Source organism: Mixophyes fleayi, chromosome 9 (genome assembly GCF_038048845.1).
Source record: "Mixophyes fleayi isolate aMixFle1 chromosome 9, aMixFle1.hap1, whole genome shotgun sequence".
Classification (NCBI taxonomy): Eukaryota; Metazoa; Chordata; class Amphibia; order Anura; family Limnodynastidae; genus Mixophyes; species Mixophyes fleayi.
In genome coordinates this window covers 89,011,916-89,026,965 of record NC_134410.1, presented here as the reverse complement: position 1 = coordinate 89,026,965, position 15,050 = coordinate 89,011,916, and the positions used below count along the sequence as shown (strand labels likewise).

General features: G+C 41.7%; 2 protein-coding genes across 3 annotated transcripts in view; both read right to left on the bottom strand.

Moving 5' to 3' along the window:
• The window catches only part of LOC142100820 (adenosine deaminase domain-containing protein 2-like), a 1,209,653-nt gene that overhangs the window by 574,434 nt on the left and 620,169 nt on the right, over window positions 1-15,050 (bottom strand). The window lies entirely within an intron of this gene.
• Window positions 3,407-15,050, bottom strand: part of NOX1 (NADPH oxidase 1) — a 130,302-nt gene continuing 118,658 nt past the window's right edge. For both annotated transcript variants that reach the window (XM_075184638.1, XM_075184637.1), the window contains exons 9-13: window positions 12,779-13,014; window positions 12,534-12,696; window positions 11,566-11,712; window positions 10,385-10,509; window positions 3,407-3,729 (exon numbers count right to left, since the gene is read on the bottom strand). In XM_075184638.1, the coding sequence (XP_075040739.1) occupies window positions 3,603-3,729; window positions 10,385-10,509; window positions 11,566-11,712; window positions 12,534-12,696; window positions 12,779-13,014 (798 nt within the window). In that variant the 3' untranslated portion in view covers window positions 3,407-3,602. The remainder of the gene's footprint in view (window positions 3,730-10,384; window positions 10,510-11,565; window positions 11,713-12,533; window positions 12,697-12,778; window positions 13,015-15,050) is intronic.

Sequence of the window (15,050 nt, the reverse complement as noted above, 5' to 3'; positions counted from 1 at the left end):
TATTATAAGTTATATGCACATTAGTGAAATATATGGAACAGGTTAAAGGAATCATATCACGTGTGGTATCATAATAAACCTCTTAACATTTCCTACTGTTCGGTTCTTGTCCCCAGACTTCAGGATTGAATGACTGTACACTGGATCCAGAGCGCCTGCGATAAGTAACGGCTGTACTTCTTATTATTTTGCTTGAATATATTTTGCTACTTTAAGAGAATAAATCTTTGTGCGTTGGAAACACAAATCGAGATTCGACAATCGTTATTGGTTAGCGACAATACGCATTTAACACACTGTCAGAACATTTGACCAGGGAAGAGTATGATTCTTTAGAGAAAATGTTTATTGAGGAAAACTGCTGTCTTGTAAAAGAAGTGTGGAATTTAAAGCAGCAGAGAGAGCAAGAAAATGTGATCTTTGAATCTGTGGAAAATGAGTTGCATGCATTGCAAAAAGTGTGTGAAGACAGACAAAAATCAGAGAAAGCTCTTAAAGAAATAGTAGCTGAGAAAAACAGAGAAATTGCTGCTTTAGAACAGAAGCTTGTCTTGGCTCAGCAAGAGGTATTCTTAGCAAGAGAGTCTGCAAGAGAGCTTGAGGAGTGCAAGTTGGAGAAGCTTGTACTTGTTGAACAGCATGAAAAGCTGGAACAGTTGCTCCAAGAAGAGAAAACTCTGTCTTCTAGGTATGCTGAGGAACGTGACCAAGCAGTGGCCTTGACGTCCACTCAGAGGAGTTTGGTGAACACCAAGGATGAGAGTGTTCAAGTGGGTAAACCCAAAATCAAGGGCCTAAAGGGGAACCCTGCTGCTAATTTAGGTCAAACTGTAAGTGTGCCTGACAGGAGGTGCTTCAGGTGTGGAGAACTTGGTCACTATAAGGCCAGGTGCACTAGTCGCCAAAACCTAGTGGACTGTTCGGTTGGCCAAGCTGGGCCTTTCTTTTCTCGATGCTGTTGCCAGAGTTTCACTAGCGGTGGATCACCTTTTTTTACAGTGACAATGCGTTTGAACAACAAGATTGTACATGCAGTCGTGGACTCTAAGAGTGACATTACGCTGCACACATGGTGTAGTCAGGAGATTAAAAGGAACTCTTTTGGCTATTAGTCTGAAAGGCCAAACTGTGAAGGTAGTGGCTGCTATAGCGCCCAAGCTGCCGTATCCAATTGTTCTGGGGCGAGACTTCCCACTCTATAAAGAGGTCTTTGGTGAGCAAATCCGGCCGGACATGCCGACAATTGATTCACTGGTCGGAAGCCCGGTCTTAAAGGATCTGCTAAAAACACCACAACGTCTGAACCTCAATCACTGGGAGCCGCCAAGCCGGAGTACTTTTGTGGGGGTCACGACAGAACTTTCACAGTCAACTGGACAAATGGAATCAGCATTGGCGGGTGACATCTCAGATGTGCCCACCTTACCTGTTGGTGACAATATAGACTGGTCTGAATATCCCGAATTGTTATCTGTGCCAAACCTTGCACGTCAACAGAAAAATGATGTAGCTTTAAAGCGTATCTTTAATTTGGCTAGTAATGTTGGGAATATATCAAAGCCTGTCAATTCGACAGACTACTGTTAAAGGGAGAAAGGTAGAACAGTTGGTAGTCCTCACAATCACACCCACCAGTGTACTCATTGGGACCTTCTATTCTCTTGTCTGCCACTCTCCTGCGTGTGTGCTAGAAGCTGCACACACGCAGGAGAGTGGCAGACACTTAGGGGAAGGTAAAATGAGGGAGAAAGTTCTATGCAGATATTACTGGCCAGGAGTCTATATGGCAGTAAAAAGGTTTTGTAGGGCTTGTCCGGAATGCCAGAAGGCCTATCCCGCTGTAACAGTACAAACACAATCAGAAGGAGCTCATAGACGTCCTAGTAAGAAAATAAGGGGTTATGAGTGAAGAAAGAGACAGGATGGGCTGTTTCAGAACAGGGTTCTCAGGTGTCAAGAAGAGAAGGTCCCAATGAGTACACTGGTGGGTGTGATTGTGAGGACATTTAAAGACACAATAGAACCTTCCTTGTCTCAGGCTATAAAATGTCAGGTGGACAAAATGGTCGCAGAGGCTCTCTTCCATAGAGATGCGCTCCTCGCGAGGTCCGCGCCACCTTACATGGGAAGAGATATGTGGCAATGTAAGTGGTTTTCCACAGGCCTCTAATAGTGGAATTAGCTATGGTGCTAACTGTCTGCAGGTAAAAGGCTGCAGACCAAGGTATATACAGGTGTAGCACTGGGCTTAAGTTCAGTAATGTACAGGTCAGAGACATGTTGTAAAGTAAATGTAAAAAGTAATTTACTTGCAAGCTTTAACGCGTCTGTATCCACAGAGCTGATAGGGGTGACTGTGCTGATTAGGCGTTACAGAACACCTGAGGAGCCATCCTTTAAAGACAAGGTGGGAGTGTCACCTGTCAGTCATCCAAGCCTGTGGGAGGAGACCTGTGTATTTAACCTGGAGTTGTGCTCTTGTCAAAGGTGACTGACGCTGAACTAGTTGGCCAGTCAGTAGGGAGCTGGGCTATGTCTAGTTAGTGTTTAGGGTCACCAGGAGGTGCAAGTAAAGGTATTGCTTGCTGGTGTCATCCTGACAGAAGTGTTTATTGTGATGCCAACAATAAATATGATTGATTGAAAACAAGAAGTTTCGTGTTGCTGATGTCTACTGGGTATTCTTGCAGCAGAAGGTGACAAAAGTGCCAAGAGAAGGGTGCGGTTTTGTTACAATATATATATATGTATATATATATATATATATATATATATATATATGTGTGTATATATATATATATATATATATATATATATATATATGTATGTATATATATGTATGTATATATATGTACGTACGTACGTACGTACATCTATCATCATCATCATTTCTTTATATAGCGGCAGCAAATTCCGTAGTGCTTTATCTATATATCTATATATATATATATATATATATATATATATATATATATATATATATCTATATATATATATATATATATATATATATATATATATATATAGTGTGTGTTGAATATCATTTTATCATGTTTTTGTGCAGATTTTTATATTGATATAGTATATTTGTTTTTTTATTTATAATACACAGTGGAATATGAAATATGTGAGGTTAGCTTTTGTTTGCCCATTACAATGACACGTTAGAAGAGATAGCACTTTTCAGTAAACACTGTAAACTGTTTGCGTCCTACATGGACAGCTCGGCTGTGACTCATTTGTATAACTGGGTGTGGAAAGAATAATGTGTCAGTTAGTAAAGCTGCTGCTTCTCTGAATGACCTGTTGAGTTGGATAAACTGGTTTTCTAATCCTTAGTGTTGGACATGTTGCAACAGGAAACACTCCCCCATCATAGTGAGAATTATCAGTCTAAAATCTACTGTTCCACAAAAGAAAGTAAAATCTTTATATGAATTATTGTAGAATTCAGAACAAAGCAATAGTTTGCATGTGTTTTCTTAACATCAGGTCGTAAACATGGCGTTCCTCAACACATTCTGTCTTTCAATATCTGCAATGATATCTCATGCAGAGAGTCAATCTTCATCAGTATGCTATCTGTCAAAGTCTGCTCCATCTCAGAAATTCTCCTTATTGAAGTAGAACTGCACATTTCTGGGGTCCAAGCTAGAATACTGATGGCAGCATTGTTGTAGGCTCTTGCCCAGTGCTTCAGGGCCACAAAGAAAAACTCCCACAGTAGACCTGTAAAATAGAAGAAAACCCCTTGAAATGGATCTAAGGCATTACAACTTTTTTAGAAAAGCATTTCATCTTAAGATTTTTCAAAATATTTCAAGAACGGGGAGGGCTGAACAAAATGTAAAAAAGAGGGAGGGGAGGAGAGAGGGGTTGATCAAAGTACATTAGTACAATTGTGGAAACATCATGTAGCTATTGCTAAATATATTCAATGTAGTAGCTCATAGCCAATTTATCTGTTTGCTTCCGATTAATTTAAAGTTCTAAATAATAGGCCGTTCTCTGTCTATGATATATATGATCATGCTATGTCATGCCTTTGTTTTAGCAAGTGGCAGAGAACTAAGGAGCATCAGGATTTCTTTAATAGGTCAGGATGCGTATTGAGGTGAGGGAATTAGAGATCCCTTCCCCCCTTTGGGGGGGGGGGGGGGTCACTCTGCCAATTTAACTCATTATCTATGTGATAACTTTAATTGCTTTTAAGGGGAGGTTCAACCTCAAAATATGTGGTCTATGGAGACCAGGTGCCCAAGAAACTGTTGGGAGTGTTGCGTAAAATTCTTGTATTTTCTATGTGGTAGGTTGTCCAGTTCGATGTTCACAGTTTTATATTTTTAGTTTTCTTGACTGTACATATTTTTTTTATGTCAGATTTAATTACTTAAAGCTTTAATAAACCGGGCCTTGTGTTCCCACCATAGGTGCTATGTCTGAGATTATGTTCAAAATTGTGTACTAAGATAGGCACATTTTTTATACTTCTGACTGGATCACTTATAAGTAACTTATGGTATAAATTTATTTAAAGGAAATAGTGCAGGGCGCTTATTTATAAAATTGCAAATGCATTTATTTTTGATATTGTGTATATTTTGGTATAGGAAATCTTTATTTCTGAGACCAGGGGAGAAAATTCATTTTTTTTCTGTTTTAACCTTGCTAGAGGAAATGCATTTTTTTTAATGTATATATCTGATACAATAAGCCTTTGTTTAGGAAGTCTTTTGTGTATCTTGGTGTAAGGAAATGCCTTGTTTGGGGTTTTGCAACTTTTCTTGGGGAATTCTTTTCTTTGGAGGAAATGTGTATTCTGCAACTGTTGGCAGAAAGGACCCATGGTAATTAGACCTTTTGATGTGTGAGGCATAGGAAGATTTAATTAGACTGCTGTTAGATTTTTTCTGTGTCTGAAACAAGATCCAGGAAATCACAGCAAGTGTTATGATATCACAGATTAGTGTAAATATAGTTAGCTTTGCATTGCATGTATATCCATGTTTGGGTAAACAAATTGCATCCTGCTTCTAAAAATACTCTGAGGCTGTGTCCAAATCTGTAAAAAAAAGCCATGTCTTGTATTGAAAATTGTTCTTCTGATTCCATCTGACCTGAGCACTGATACTATCAATCAGTGTGACTGCAAATAAACATCACTTGCTTCAAAGACCTGCTTGAAAACATCTTCTTCATTTCATTTTGTGCTTTTCACTGTGCATTTATCAGTAGTTCATCTTAGCTTATTTTACTCCAGTTTAATTTTAATTTATTGTTCTGTATTCTATTTTATCTCATTGTTTGCATTCTATTTTAATTGTACTTGCATTTCTTTTAATTTTATGTGCTTTTCATTTCATCTGCACTGTATTTAAATTTTTACTATATTCTAATTTTTGCTGCATTTCATCTACACTGTATTTTAAATTTTTACTGTATTCTAATTTTTGCTGCTTCTCATATTGTTTTTGCCACTACCATCGTTCCTGCTCTATACCATGCCGCCCCGCTCCTTTCCTATACCTATCCTCTCCTCCAGCCCCCTTCTCTGGCCCAACTCTCACTGCCCCGCCTTTCACCCTCACCCTCCTCGCTCCATCAACCCTAACAATCTCATCCGCATCTCCCTCCCTCCCTTTCTCATGTGCCCTCTGGAACTCCAGGTCCATCCGTAACAAACTATCCTCCATCCATGACCTCTTCCTCTCCAACTCTCTAACTCTTCTTGCCATCACTGAAACCTGGACTACTTCTTCTGACACTGCCTCACCTGCTGCCCTCTCCTATGGGGGCCTCTCCTTCACCCACTCCACCAGACCGGATGAGTGTCCAGGAGGTGGAGTGGGCCTCCTCCTGTCTCCTAACTGCACTTTTTGGGTCATTCCTACTTTACGTTCTCTCTCCTTCTCCTCCTTTGAAGTTCACTCCATCCGTCTCGTCTCCCTTATCCACCTCTGTGTCTCCGTCATCTACCGTCCCCCAGGCCCCACCTCCCTTTTCCTCGACAACTTTGCTGCCTGGCTCCCCCACTACCTTTCCTCTGAGCTCCCCTCCATCATACTTGGCGACTTTAATATCCCCATTGACAACTGTTCCGACCCCACCACCATCAAACTTCTCGGTCTTTTCTCCTTTCTAGGCCTTACTCAGTGGACCTCCTCACCCACCCACTGTCTTGGTCACTCCCTCGACCTTGTCTTCTCCCATCTCTGTGATCTCTCTGACTTCTCTAACTCTCCCTTCCCACTCTCTGACCACCATCTCCTCACCTGCTCCCGCCCCACCTAAAGCCACCCTCACTAGGCACAACCTTGATGCTATTGACCTTACCTCTTTCTCCTCCTCGCTTGAATCTCTCCTATAACCCCTTCCCTCCCTGGCCTGTCCTGACCAGGCGTCCTCTCTCTAGAACCTCTCCCTCACTACTGCCCTTGATGCTGTCACCCCGGCCTCCTCTATCCGCCAACGCCGCCTTATTCCCCAACCATGGCACTCCAAACTCACCCGCTTCCTCCAAAAGTGCTCTCGCACTGCTGAACGCCTCTGGAGAAAATCTCTCTCCCTGGCTGACTTCCTTCACTATAAATTCATACTCTCCTCTTTCTGCTCTGCCCTCTCCCTTGCTAAACAATCCTTCTTCAAGTCCCTCATTACATCTCAGTCCTCCCATCCCCGCCGCCTCTTTGCACCTTCAACTCCCTACTCTCTCCCCCCCCTCTGTCCCTCCTTCCCTCTCCGCTTCTGACTTCGCCACCTTTTTCTCTTCCAAAATTGAGGCCATCAGACTGAACATCTCCTCCTCCCCTTCTCCCGCCACCCTCATTGCTTCTCCCCCCTCCAACAACCAACTTTGGTGCTCCTTTTGCTCCGCAACAGGTGAAGAAGTTCGCTCCCTTATTCTTTCCTCCCCACCCTCTACCTGTCCTCTCCACCCCATCCCCTCTCACCTCCTTCGCTCTCTCTCCCACTGCCTGTTCTTACCTCGCACACCTATTCAACTTATCACTCTCCTCTGGTGTAGTCCCCTCCTCTTTTAAACACGCTCGTATCTCTCCTATCCTCAAAAAAAACAATCTTGACCCCTCCTCTCTCGCTAATTATCGCCCTATCTCACTACTCTCCTATGCCTCCAAATTACTTGAGCAGATTGTCTGCAGCCGCCTCACCAGACACCTCTCTAACTATTCCCTCCTCTACCCTCTCCAATCCAGCTACCGTCCCCAACACTCCACCGAAACTGCCCTAGCCATGGTTACTAATGACCTTCCAAGGGTCACTTCTCCCTACTCATCCTCCTCGACCTCTCCGCAGCCTTTGACACCGTGGACCACCCCCTCCTGCTGCAAACTCTTCTCTCTCTCTCTGCCTCTCTGGTTCTGTCCACGCCTGGTTCACCTCATAACTCGCCAACCTCTCCTTCTCTGTATCCACGTCTGGTTCTTCCTCCTCCCCCTACCCTCTCCCTGTAGGAGTCCGGCAAGGCTCTGTTTTCGGCCCGTTACTCTTCTCCTGATCTTTCTTCCACCCATTTCTCTTGGGTATCTGACTGCCTCTCCGCCATCTCCTCCTGGATGTCTGCTCGCTTTCTCAAAATCAATATCTCTAAAACGGAACTCATTGTCTTTCCTCCGCCCAGACTCCCATCCCACCATGACCTCTCTATTGTCGTCAACAACACCACCATCTCCTCTGTTACCCAACTCCGCTGCCTGGGTGTCACCCTCGACTCCTCTCTCTCTCTTTTGCTCCCCACATTCATTCCCTTGCCCAAGCCTGTCGCTTCCAACTACGCAACATCGCCCGCATCCTTCCCTTTCTCTCTCAGGACGCCACCAAAACTATCATCCACGCACTCATCTCCTGCCTGGATTATTGCAACCTCCTCCTCACTGGCCTCCCCCTCTCCCACCTCTCCCCCTTCCACTCTATACTCAATGCGGCCGCTAAACTCATCTTTCTCTCATGTCGCTCCTCCTCGGCCTCCCCTCTCTGCCTCGCCTTACACTGGCTTCCCTTCCCCTACAGAATCCTTTTCAAACTCCTCACCACCACTTACAAGGCTCTCTCCCACTCTACTGCCCCCTACATTTCTAACTTCCTCTCCATTCACACTCCTGCCCGCTCCCTGCGCTCAGCCAATGATCGCCGCCTCTCCTCCACTCTCATCACCTCTTCCCACTCCAGAATGCAGGACTTTTTCCGTGCAGCCCCCCTTCACTGGAATGACCTCCCTCGTTCCATCCGTCTCTCTCCTACTTTGTGCTCCTTCAAACGTGCACTGAAACCTCTTCCGTAAAGCCTACCTACCATCTACTTAACCACCTTACCCCCTCCACTCCCTCTTCCTTCTCTCCCTCTGCCTCTTCTGGCTCCCCTTGTGCCTGTTCTGTCTATCCTCCCTTAGGATGTAAGCTGACATGAGCAAGGCCGTCTTCCCTCCTGTCCGTGCTTATTGTATTAGCATGTGTGGAGTTTCTGAAGTACTGGTATTTTTGTTTATTGTTCTGTACGGTTTCACCCTGTATAGTCTACTGTTTGTACTGTGTATGGCGATGCGGATACCTTGTGGTGCCTAACAAATAAATGATAATAATAATAATAATAATAATAATCTTCCATGCTGAAAATCCTGTGATCTACAGATTAGATCCAAAATCTAATCCGTTCCCGGCTGTTTCTGAGGTTTGGACCCAGCATCCAGTACCACCGCTCTGCCCACTACCCAGCAGCTCTGGCCAGTGTTATAGGCCAGGAAGGATCCATCCACAGTAACCCTGATCCATAGGAAGAGGTCAGGAGTATCAGCCCAGGTACACCAGTAACGGGGTACACTAGCAGCGTCCGTTACCCAGAAGAAACTCGGTTGTGGATGGCGGTAAAGGAGTCCAGTGGTGGCAGTATTTGAAAGCCCCTCCTACTGTGGCAAGAGGGCACATTTGGGATAACGAAAGGACGTTGGCAAAGTAAGCCTAGCCAGTTCCCAGCAACAACAGAGGGTGGCATAGGCGGTCCATCCTGTCCCAATACTCATGTACATTCAGATGCATCCAATGAATGGTGTGTTCAGGCACATCACACCCTTGCTTGGGTGCCTGGTGAAAACTGGGGTTTCCTTTATATTTCGTTTCTTAGATCTAGTCAAGGCGCCGGCTCTGGGGGGGTCGTACTGTGTCCAGGTACCCACACTAACAATGTCTCTAAATTAAACTTTGTTAGTTAGGTGGCCGGGGTGGTGCGATCACCCACCCGCTATTTCCCCACAAGGCAGCACCACCTCTCCGCATTCCTAACAGTGTAATCACATCACGACCCTGTAAGTGGAGTGGAATCGAGAACATCCAGGATGCAAAGAAGAAAACAGAAGAAGCAGCAAGAACCATAGATATGAACAAGAGAAAAGAAGAAAAGGTAAATACATTAATACAGAGAAAACAGAGTTAGAGAAGGCTGGAGAAAATGGGGGGGAAAGGGGGCTGCAGAAAACGTGGAGAGAAGGCTTGATATAATGGGGGAGAGGGGATTACAGAAAACTGAGGTGCAGCCCATTATTTAAATTAGGTTTGAATATTGCTGCAGGGACGGCAGATATCTGTCGAGTGTGTACAGAATCACAATCTTTTCAGTGGATGGTTACGAGAGATGCAGATCTCAGATTAGACGGTAAATTGTGTAGGTGTGTACGCATGAATCGGCACGTTCATCAAGTCTTTCGGTCCTTGGTAAATTCGTTAGAGAAATCGCATCTGAAGATTTTATAAGTGTGTACTGAGCTATAGATGGTAACTATTAAAACTTAAGTCTTGGTTGTAACAATTGTTTAAACTGTACCTAATTACAATAGTATTGCTGTTGGAGCTGCTAGCTGGATCATTGAATTGCAATATTCTATCGCCCAACATTACATCTATCTATAACAATGTGGCTTATTAATATTTTATGTACCAAAGCATTGTCACTACTGAAAAGTGATCAATAGAAAGTGACTGAATCAATAGATCTATTAGAATACATAATAATCATGGGTGAGCTATTCCACGTGGAAGTGGTAATCGCCACAAAGACTGCTACTGAAACACAATTGGTAAAAGTTGACCGTTTAAAAGCTACAAGTACGCTGACTGTGGATAGCTGACTGTGGATCTCTATTATAGGAATGTAGTAGGACAATAGGCTTCATTTTAACCCTTACAGATGTAGGAAAGCTGAGAAAGCTAAATGTTGTTTTTCAACAACAAGATAATAAAATAATAAGAATAAGATGCAAATCATCTTATTAATCAGTGGATAAAAAAATGAAAAAAGCCTGCATATCTCATCTAAAGGACAGTGACTATCAATTCTATGGCATAACTTTTTTTTAATGTTGCTTCATCAGACAAACCTGGGATGTTGATCTGCTACATTTGAAAACTCATTCTCCCAGTGTGGTCGTCCATAACTGGTTTTCTGCTTCAATCCTGTAACTGCATCAGTTGCCACATCAAAGTTAATAATGGCATGTCCAGCCTGGGAATATAAGTATAATAGATTATTCTCTGCCTTGGGCACATTAATTTAATAAAATAGTAAAACTGTGGCTTACTCAATTAAAGTTAATTCTAAAATAGAATGTGTTATTTATTTTCTCTGCCACCCCAGTGGTTCCAGAGTAAACGACAAAATCATTTACCTTGGCCCCTACAGCCCATAAGGTTAAGGATAAGACCCAGTACTTTCCAGTACAGAGCTTCTAGCTTCTGGACAGGCTTGGGGCTGGTTGAAGACCATCTACCTGCTTTTAATTATTTATTTTTATTACAGTACAGCATCTGTGATTGGAAGTAACTGTCAGCAACTTGCAGTTCTCTGCTATTTTTCTGCAACTGAATAAGTTACCTCTTCTCAGACACCATATGCAGCTGATTCATTTATTTAAAATTAATTGGTCTAATTTTTGTTTATTACCAGCAACAAACTAATAAACTGCAGTTCTCACAACATGCTATATTTACAATGTTTCACAACAAACCATGCAGTTGGTCACAGTATCATAAATAGGCCAAATCAATGGTTTCATGTTTAATGTTAACGTATGCATGGAGAAATTGTATTGCATGGGCTATGTCATGGCAGCAGAATAGCCCGGCATTGAAAGACAATTTGACGCTTACTGCATCTGTATCTATTATGTTGATGTATTTATTATAATATATTGCTTGTAGCAGAGCTTTCAAATCGCAATGAAAAAATGCTTCTGTGACTTGGGGGTAAATTTATCAAACTGTGATCTTTTGGCAGGTTTGAAAAGTGGAGATGTTGTCTATAGCAACCAGATTTTAGCTGTCATTTTGTAGAATGTACTAAATAAATGATAACTAGAATCTGATTGGTTGCTAAAGGCAGCATTCTGTACTTTTCAAACCTGCCGGACACTAGCAGCTTGATAAATTTAATCCTTGGTCTTTTGTTGCTCCTTTATTTTATTGCCTCAAAAATTCTCCTCTAAAGCTGATTTATGTGCAAACCAATTCCTTATGCTATGCAATACAAAAATATGTAAATGAAGAATTATTCTACACATACTATGCTGCTGTCCCAGCTGGTCAGGAAGAGTTTATAGTTAAGAAAGCCTTCCTTTCCTGAGCAGATCATCTCCTGTTCCAGAGAACGTAGTAGATCAGCAAACCAGGCAAATGCTCCCGTCTCCCGACAAATCCAGTAGAAGTAAATCTGCAGATATAAATTCTGAATTTTCATTGGGATTCATTTGCATTTTGATAAATAAACTATTTTAATACATTATATGCTAAAATATACATAGCAGTAGTATCCAGTGTGTCAAACAAACAACCATCACTACACATTGAAGGTATCATTTAGAATTAACAAGAATGGCTAGAATACCATTCAGAGCTGGGTATGAAAATAGTTAAAGGCTGCTAGCTGAAGACGATCTGCTTACCCCAATATGAAATTTGCAACAAAGAAAAAATGTGCAGCAGCGCTCTACAACTATAAGAGGCACAATATATAAAGATCTGTGGATAACATAAATAAAACCTCCATGGAGTGGTAGATATACCTAACTAAACTAAAAGTTTGTATAAGAGTCCTATGATTGTGAAGCATAGCTAATCAACATTGATACTATAAGTATTTCAAAAGCTCTTTTTGAACACAATTCATTGCACTGATTCTAATAGACTTCTGTGAATTAGTGAAATATCTATTCATTGTGGACGTAAGTTAATGATATTTATTTAGGACCAGAAGTTCTTCAACATCAAATGCAATAGTTCTTATAGATATATTTGTGTGTGGCTGTTTTTAGAAGATGTGTGAAATTCATAATTGAAATCCAAACCTTACTTTAACAATGCATGTATGTTGCAATTTGTGAACAGATAGACCTAGAAAGACTCCCACAACCTTGTTCTTCATTCTTCTACTGCAACCTTAAATTGAATATAGCAAAATACTTTCACTACTTTTTGAGCTAATACAAGTAAAATTGAAAAACAAAGTAAATACAAAATAGACATTGAAAATACCTTTTTTGTTTTAAGACGATGATCATCATGCTGAAACTTATACCATATGGATTTCAAGATGGAGGCAAAAGGCGTGACACCAATACCTGCCCCAACCAGCATGCTGACTTCATACTTGAAGACATCTTCACTAGCTGTCCCAAATGGACCATCCACTACAAGGCTGATAAGAAAAACAGTAGAGTTTATGAATTATGGAATTACAGACTAAGAATATATTTCTTTAAGTCTATAATAAATCTCACTGTGGTGGGCTATCTGCTTGCTCCTGAAAGACCTGAATAAGCTTTTCAGTCCAGTCCCCAGCAGATCGGATGTGCACAGAAAACATGTCTTCCTCTGGTGCCGAAGTGAGAGTGAAGGGGTGCCACTCCAGTCTGGACAGCAATGGGCAGTTGATGAAGATGTACTGCCCAACTTCCATCTTGAATCCACTTTTTTGCATTTGTATTTCAAGGACTTTTGATGGATGGCTGACAGACTTGAAGGAGCAAAAACATTATTTCATTAGAGGCAGTGGTGGCCATGGATTAAAGCACTGTTTTTTATAAATGTTCCTCAGTATGACTTTCTAAAAAGATAAATGAAAGAAAACCTGTGTGCTACTTTTCCTTTCTGTACAAATCAGTGTAATTTGCAGGATTCTGGTATACTCAAGCCTATACATTGTACACATGGTACATACATTTGTGCATCTTTATTTTTAGCCAAGCCATTGTACCAACATTAAGCCAAAGGAATGTGGTGTTTGCTGAATTTCTCTGCCATAATAATAAATTACATTTCTGGGATCCTGTTACATAAGCCCAAGAAGCGGTTATAGTAGTTGAAGATTACATACACTTTGCCCATAGCAGGCAGGTTTCTAAAGTGACCTTGCTGGGCTATATCATTTCCCACCAAGGATTCACTATGGACCCTAGCAAAGTTCAGGCAATACAGGAATGGATCCAACCTACCAATCTGAAAGCTTTGCAGAGATTTCTCGGCTTTGTGAACTATTATCAGATATTCGTAATTTCTTTCTCCATTACTGTTACTTCTTTTATTGCTATGACCCATAAAGGTGCAGATCCGTCTGTTTGGTCCTCAGAAGCTTCAGAAACTTTTCTTACATTAAAAAAATATTGCTTAAGCACCCTAATCTGGAGCAACCCTTTATCATTGAGGTAGACGCCTTTGATCTCGGAGCCGGGGTTATCCTGTCACAGGTTAACCTCTTTGATAACAAATTACACCTGTGTGCATTCTTCTCATGAAAATTCTCCACAGCTGAGATGAATTACGATGTAGGCAACAGAGAACTGTAGGCAGTCAAGCGAGCCTTCGAAGATTGGAGGCACTGGTTTGAAGGGGCAAGGTAACCTTTACTATGTATACCAATCACAAGAACCTGCAGTATATTGAATCTCCAAAAAGACTAAACTCAAGACAAGCTCACTGGGCTCTATACTTTTCCAGGTTAACTTCACTACAAACTTTAGACCTGGGACTAAAAATCTAGCAGGTGACACCCTCTCTAGATGCTTTCTGCAACAACACCCTTAAGTCAAACCTCCAGCTCCAATTATCCCTTCCTCCAAAAATTGATGCCGTTCTAACACGGGATCTGTTTATGTAGTTACAGGCATCTTACAGTCCGGCTCTATCTGAAACTATGTCCAATAATTTGTTTGTCCCCAAGCATCTGAGGCAAGCAGTTCTTAGGGAATCACACACAATTAAAGCAACAGGACATCCAGGAATCGATAAGAATATCCAAGTTCTGTCTTGTTCAGTTTGGTGGCCTTCTATGAAGAAGGACACAATTTTTTTTTTATTGAAGTCTGTCATATTTGTGCTCAAAACAAGAACCTTAGAGCACCCCCATGGGACTTCTCCTGACACTCCCTATTCCCAATAAGCCATGGACATCTAATTGAATGGAGCTCATTGATGAACTCATTCCCTCTAAAGGGTTCACCACCATATGGATAATAATTGACCGCTTTGTTAATAAAGCCCACTTTGTGCCTCTAGCTGGCCTACCCTCAGCCAAAGAGTTGGCTTTGTTATTTATCCAGAACATCTTTCAATTACATGGAAACCCTACTAATATCATCTCTGATAGGGGTTCACAGTTTATAGCTAGATTCTGGAGATCATTCTGCTCAAGCTTAGGTGTGGAAATGAACTTTTCGTCTGCTTATCACCTCAGACTAGTGGACAAACTGAGAGGGTTAATCAAGTTCTCATTCAATATCTGAGATGTTATGCTTCCCATATTCACAACAACTAGGCTGAGCCATTACCATGGGCAGAGTTCACTTTTAATACCTCCACTCACCATCTTCAACATCTCCTTTTTTCTGAAAGTACAGTCGTCATTCTAATGTGTGCTCTTTCTTTGATTTCACACATACTGAAAATTGGGACACCAGGACAACCATAAGGAAGCTTAAAAATATCTGGAGAAAATTTCAGGTGTCTCTTTCTAGCATTGCAATGCAGTCTAAGTTATTCTTTAATAAACATTGC